The sequence below is a fragment of the Abramis brama genome, assembly GCF_963993115.1.
Source record: "Abramis brama genome assembly, chromosome: 3".
NCBI classification, from domain to species: domain Eukaryota; kingdom Metazoa; phylum Chordata; class Actinopteri; order Cypriniformes; family Leuciscidae; genus Abramis; species Abramis brama.
In genome coordinates, this window is record NC_139965.1 from 24,675,530 (window position 1) to 24,682,286 (window position 6,757).

Here is a 6,757-nt window from a genome sequence, read left to right on the forward strand (position 1 = left end):
TGACTTTATAAAATAAAGGCTGACTGTACTAGACTGTATATAATTTCTTGTTTAAATGATCTTTACTGAAAACTTGTATTTAAAACAGATCATAAATGCAAACACTGTAAACATGTTCCAGTAGTGTCAGCTCAGATGTGTTTCTGAGGTCTGTGCAGGCGTCCATTGTCAGACTTTTAAACAACTTCCGGTTCGCTTCCGTGTGTATGGTCAAATGTGAGAAGATAATCCGTGTGAAAATGGAAGGGGATGCAGCTTCTCCAAACACCTTGTGGGAAAGCAAAGCAGGATATGTCCTGAGTAATGTCGCCGAGGTCGTGGAAAGGATTTTGACATTTGTGCCGACTAAAAATCTCTTCCGGATCGCAAGGTAACGTTAAAAAATCTAGCTGACTGGAGATGTTTTAGCCTGTTAGCTTTGAGCTAATTATTTGAAGACCCCATTCAGTCCATCACAGACAGGTTAAGCGGTATTAGATAACGGGATATTTGTGTAACTTACACGTTTACGTTGTTGAGTGATTAGTTTGGTCCGATCTCACAGGTTCCGATGTTCCTTCTCAAATTACGTTAGATGAACTAGCCTAGAATACATCAGTTGTTGATGTAACGTTAATGGTGCGTTCAAGTCATCTCGTATATATCGTATTTACGAGTTGAACGCACATGAACGCCACCACAATGTCGTAAATACCAGTGGGAAGCTCGCGATTTTCTTTAAGCTCCGATCTTTACGAGATGTGGGCGTGTCAGTGAGAAACATGGCGGAATATATCGGATGCAAAAACTATATAAACTAAAGTGTCTAAGAGGTGTGTGTGTGTGTGTGTGTGTGTGTGTTTGTTTTATAATGTCACTCTATTGTTCCTCACTTGATTTTGTCTCTGCCTGTCTGATAAATATAAAATGGTGTGTTGATTATACGGCTGTATCGATTATTTGGATGATCAATCAAGTGATTAGATACTTTTGGTATTAATAAAAATGTACCTAAAATGAACAATAGATTTTAAAATGCATAATTGGATCAATAAAGTATCAAAAACAAGTAATATTCTGGTTTTATTAAACAGTACTGTTAAAATAAATAATGTAATAGTATGTGCGTGCATTTATGCAATTTATTGATTTATTAAAACAAAATGCCTTTATTATCTTTATTTACACATTTCCATATGAACAACCAGTTGCAGACTGAAGTCCGTCAAAACTAAAATCATCAGAATCAGTTTGTATGTTAATATCATTGTTTCTTTTCTCCGTAGTGTGTGCAGGCTATGGAGGAATTGTGCACGCAGAGTCCTGAGGACGAGGCAGAGATTTACCTGGCTCTCCGCCTCTGGCTCATCCATATACGAAGAGCATGTTTTGCTTAGAACTATGACACAAGACTTGGAGGTCTGATGGTCTTTGCTGCTCTAGAAATTACAATCTCACTCTTTTCCAATTTGTTTTAATGTTTGTCTTTTGTCTGACCCCCTTGCAGAATATCTGTCTGCTACCCCAGACAGCTCTCTTAATGGTAAATCATGAGAACTTCAGAGGGTCTGTTAGTCACAGACACAGGAAGGGTACGTTACTTGATTACTTCTATATTAAAAAAAAAACCTGTCAGTCATGATGAGGAGATTCACCTGTTCTCTTCGATCCTCCCTCTGCAGCCAGGAGGTGTGAGGATGAAGTGGACTCAGATCCCGTTGAGAAGCTGAGACGCTTACTACCTAGCAGTTGTGAAGTAATAGGCGTAGTCGCACCAGGAATTGTGGGTAAGACTAATTTTCCCTCTTTCCCTGTGTTCTACCTTTGCTGTGTTTGATTGCAATGTCAGTGCAACAGTAAAACTGTCATTAAGTTGGCTTGAGAGAGCCACCCAGAACACCCTAGCAACCGCCTAACAACTCCCTAGCAACCACCCAGAATACCCTAGCAACTACCCAGAATACCCTAGCAACTCTATAGCAACCACACAGAAAACCCTAGCAACCGCCTAGCAACACCATAGCAACCACCCAGAACACCCTAGCAACTGCCTAGCAACCACCCAGAACACCTTAGAAACCAACTAGAAACACCCTAGCAACACCCTTAAACTACTTCAAACTATACTTTAAACTTTAAACTACTTTAAATTTCTACCTACTTTAAACTTTAAACTACTTTAAACATCAAACTACTTTAAACTTCAAACTAATCTAAACTTCAAACTAATTTAAACTTCAAACTACTACTAACTTCAAACTACTTTAAACTTAATTCAAACTTTCTGGTCCAAACTTTCTCAAGCCAACTTAAAGTTTGTCTCGACGAACTTTTTAATCTAGTTTCTTATGCTGTGTTCTATAGTGACCCCCAGTGGATTACCCAGCAGCCCCCCACAGGAGCACGAGGAGGGAGAAGCTGGCTTCAGTCTGCTTTTCCCTGCCATGGATGGGGTCACCATCCGGCTTTTCCACTTCTGCAAAAAGACCATAAGTGAACCGGCAATGGAGGATGCAGGTGAAGTGTTTAGATTGTTGGACAAGACCGTAACATTTAGACAACAATAGTAACGAAAGTATGGGGTCATTTAAGATTTTTTTAAATGTTTTTTTAAATCTCTTATGCCTCACCAAGGCTGCATTTATGTGATCAAAAATATAGTTAAAAAAGTAACAATGTGAAATATTGCAATTTAAAATAACTTTTCTTTTTAAAAAATGTAACATTTTCGGCAGCCATTACTCCGGTCTTCAGTGTCACATGATCCTTTAAAAACTGTGCTCATGAAACTATTCTCATTATCATTGATTAAAACAGTTGTGCTGCTTAATATTGTTGTGGAAACCATTATAGTTTTTTTCAGGATTCTTTGATTAATAAAAACTTTTTTTTTTAACTAGAATCTTTTGTAACATTAAAAATATCTTTGTCACTTTTAATTAGTTTAATTCATCCTTGCTGAATAAAAGTATTAATGTATATTTATATATAATAAAAGAGAGAAATCGTGTGTATATATAGCCAATTAATAAGTTGAATGGTAAGTCATATCAAAATACTCTGTATTTGATTTCAGGGTTGATTAATAACCCTGATCTAAAGGTGGTGCTGATGTTCGACTACGACACATATAAACCTGGAGGTGGACGTTTTCTTAACAAGCTTCTGAAACCTCTTTCCCAAAGTAATGTACTTATTATTGGAGGACAAGTTGAGGACGTCTTTTCCATTAACAAAACCTGGTAAGTATAGAAAATTCATGGTAAACTTGATTTTAGATTAGTCAAGTTCCTTTGTTATGGTCAACAACTCTACATACAACAATTGCCCCTTTGTGAACATGAGATTTACTCAGCATGTTTTCACACTATGCCTTTCTAACATCATCTGCATCATGATAGTTTGTAATTTAACATTGCTTTAGTGTCACATACAGGAAGCTATTTTTCACTTCTTATTTCCTCACATTACCCTACAGTCTCAGACATTATTACAATGATATCTCCATTATACAATCTCTCTTTGCAGCTGTTCTCCAGGCTCTTTTGGGGCAGTAGGACTAACCTTCAGTGGCTCCAAGATCCAGGGTGCCTCAGTTCTGGTGGACCAGGACGTAAACAGCTCGAAAGCAGTAGAAGCCACTATCCAGCGGCTGAAGGCTGCTAATATCCCAGAGAGAAACACCATGGGCTTCATGTTTGCTTGCGTGGGCCGTGGCCACAAGAACTACAATGACCAGCATAACGTGGAGGCCGACGCCTTTCGGAAGATCTTCTCCAACATTCCGCTTTTGGGATTCTTTGGAAACGGGGAGATCGGCTGCGACCGTATTGTCAAAGAGAACTACACATTGAGCGAGACAGATGCTGATGGACTACAACACTCTTTTACTACAGTCATGAGTCTGGTGCATTTTGGCTAACACAGTTTAACACAGGCTAACTAGGAAACCCGCTAGTTAACTTGGTGTTTTGAGGACAGACACCGGCTGCTTTTTTAAGATAACTGAGCAGTTCCGATTTTGATCAGGTATAATTCTTTTAGGTTCTTTTCCTTGATTTCTTGTCTGTAAATCAGGATGTCAGAGGGACAAGTAGCAGTTGTTTAACATCATATTTACAAGACTGTCATGTAAGAGCCCCTGTTTTGAGTTAAAAGTGGCGGATACAACTGTTTCTTCAGCTTTGGCATCAAAACACAAAACCTTGTTTGTAGCTGCAATTGTAGAGCATGCTAATTTTGATGTCTGAAAACACTGAAGTGTCCTCCTACACCATGGTTTGGTAAGGTCATTACTTGCAGAACGGTTATGAAGAACAATTAGGATTTAGTTTTAATGGCATGGTGCTAAACCTTGTCTTCTGACTTCAGTTTTATGTGTAACTCTCTTTTGTGTAGAGCAGAGCTGAAATCTGTCGACTGATCAGATTTATTGTGGGTTGTACGGCTCACTCAGGCCTTATATATATATACAAATGGTTTGTAAACATATTCAGGCACTTTCGAAAAAATTAAAAGCCAACTGTGATGGAATGGCTAATGGTTTATCAACCTTGGTACAGATTATGGAAATTCCACTTCTGTTTTTACGTGATATGTCCAGAATGATTGCTGACCCCCTGCTTGTATGTGTAACTGGGTCATTCATCAGCTAGACTCTCCAAATTGTCTCATGGGATTTCACAACAAGTGCTAAGAAACTACAGAAAAAGTATTAGCAATGGATGACATATGGAAAGCTTAACCTTATTTATATACAGTAACCATAGACTTGCAAGCAGTTTGAAATGACCAGATCAGAGTAATAAAGGACCGACGTGGAATTTCTTTGTAATGTATTTGTGTATTTACTCTGCCTGTTCCAATCAAAATCCGGTAAAAATTTAGCAGGGTAATCCTCCATTTCAGTTCATCAGTTTAGTTCTTGTTAAAGGTTATTCTTTTATTCTGTGCACTAGCTAAATAACAGTGTTGATCACAGATAAGCTGTTGCCTGTGGAGATCTATTTGTTGCAATATTTAGAAGGTTGATTCAAACATTGCTGTTGCCAAATCTCTTTGATTTGCCCTGATCTGATACATAATACTTGGATTTTGTCTTGCCTTTACTTTAAGGAAAATACTATTTCCTACTGTCATGTTTTTTATGGCACTGTTTTGATGGTTTTTTTTTTCTTCACTGTCAAATATCTTAGGTCTAATTGATCTGACAGGTATATAATAAAATCAATGATGTCAATTCGTTTGCAGTCTTAAGTCATTTTTTAACATAAGAATATGGAACACACACACACACACATATATATATGTATATATTGTATTCCCATTTATTTGAATAGTATTTTTTATTTTATTTTATTTTTTTAAATGCGCTATTGCGTTTCCATAACTTTCTTTGAGGAAAAAAAAAATAGAGAAATGAATTCCCGTGCTAAGAGCAGCCGGAAGAGAGAAAGATGCTCCCTGAGCAGCTGTTTCAGAACAACATAGCTCCAGTATTTTAACTTTTTGTAATTTAATGCCAGAATAATATAACTCACAGTATAGTTTTACAAATTAAAATTTTTAAAAAATGACTTTACTAGTCTGTAAAAAGGGTCCGAGAATTCGTAAATGCGTTCTGTCTTATCTTATGTTTCCAGTAGATGGCGCTCTCGTGCAACAGCACTTTAAAGTGATCAGTAGCCTAGGCGCTTTTCCACTGTCGGCTCATTTATATGATAATTCCAGTTAAAAAGATCCCTAAATAACACATCTTAATACCAAAACATAATTTTTTTAAATAAAAATAAAATAAAGCTAAAGACCAAATAAATCGATCATTTAGGCTACTGTTACATTAATTATGAAAGTGATTGAACACAAATGCTTGTCACAATTTGAGGAACAACAGCTTTCTCTGTTGTGCGTGTGTGCACTGGGTAGGTATTATATGCGTCAATGGCAATGCATCACAACAGACAACAGGCCATGTCAATGGTAGCAAGCCGTTTCCTGTTTCTGCGGTTAGGTAGCCTGGAGCAGGTCTTGGTCAAAGCAGTGGTCAGATAGTGGATTGCCCCAGGACTAATGCAAACCGAAGCCATTTAAGGCTGCAGTACAAATCCCATGACTACACTGGCACAGCAGGTGAACGCCACTTACAGGTAAAGTGTGGGTTATTTTAAAGTCCCTTCACCACAAAAAGAGTGAAAACATCTGTTTACCTCCTAACAATCTCTTTGGTCACATTCCATAGACACTGCCACTCAAAAAGGCCCCTGTGGAATTGTGGTAAATCTGACTTTCAGGAACAAACACAGCATTTTGGAGGAACATGGCTTCTCGATGTGCACTAAAAGTGGATCTGTTGGGGTGCAGGTGTTTTCAAACCTGTACATTGTCGCCTCAGGGCTCTTGGAGTAAAGGCATTCAGGCTCACTTTAAGACTCTTTCCCTGTTGAGAGCAGACTCAGAAACAAGACAGACAGACCCGAGCTTTGGGACCATTGTCATAAAGAGCAATGTTTTGTAGGTCACACACAGGGGGTGGGCCACTTTGCTCAGAGTTAGGCATCCCAAGTGTGCGAAATTTAGTCAGGCATTTTATAGAAAAAAACAAAAAAAATATTTTTTGTAGAATGTCTTGAAAGCAGAGTATGTAGACAGCATGATATAGATAGACAATATAATAATGTATCTAATATCTGTCATTTACTCATCTGAGATGTATGGATAAATATAACAAATATTACTTTGAATGAATCTCATGTTATCCAGAATGGAATTTAACATAAAT

The 6,757-nt window shown here is 37.7% G+C and overlaps 1 protein-coding gene across 1 annotated transcript; it reads left to right on the forward strand.

Annotated features, from left to right (window-relative positions):
- The first annotated feature begins 182 nt into the window (after nt 1–182).
- fbxo22 (F-box protein 22) lies at nt 183–5,221 on the forward strand. Its single transcript, XM_084108005.1, has 7 exons — nt 183–370; nt 1,266–1,398; nt 1,487–1,571; nt 1,662–1,766; nt 2,344–2,496; nt 3,056–3,221; nt 3,508–5,221. The coding sequence occupies exons 1-7, from the start codon at nt 207–209 to the stop codon at nt 3,899–3,901; spliced, it is 1,200 nt and encodes a 399-aa protein (XP_083964131.1). The 5' UTR covers nt 183–206; the 3' UTR covers nt 3,902–5,221.
- The last annotated feature ends 1,536 nt before the right edge of the window (nt 5,222–6,757 follow it).

Coding starts and splice junctions, on each gene's coding strand:
- fbxo22 (XM_084108005.1), top strand. CDS start 207: ATGGTCAAATGTGAGAAGATAATCCGTGTGAAAATGGAAGGGGATGCA. Junction 1,767..2,343: donor AGTCGCACCAGGAATTGTGG/GTAAGACTAATT, acceptor TGTGTTCTATAG/TGACCCCCAGTGGATTACCC. Junction 2,497..3,055: donor ACCGGCAATGGAGGATGCAG/GTGAAGTGTTTA, acceptor ATTTGATTTCAG/GGTTGATTAATAACCCTGAT.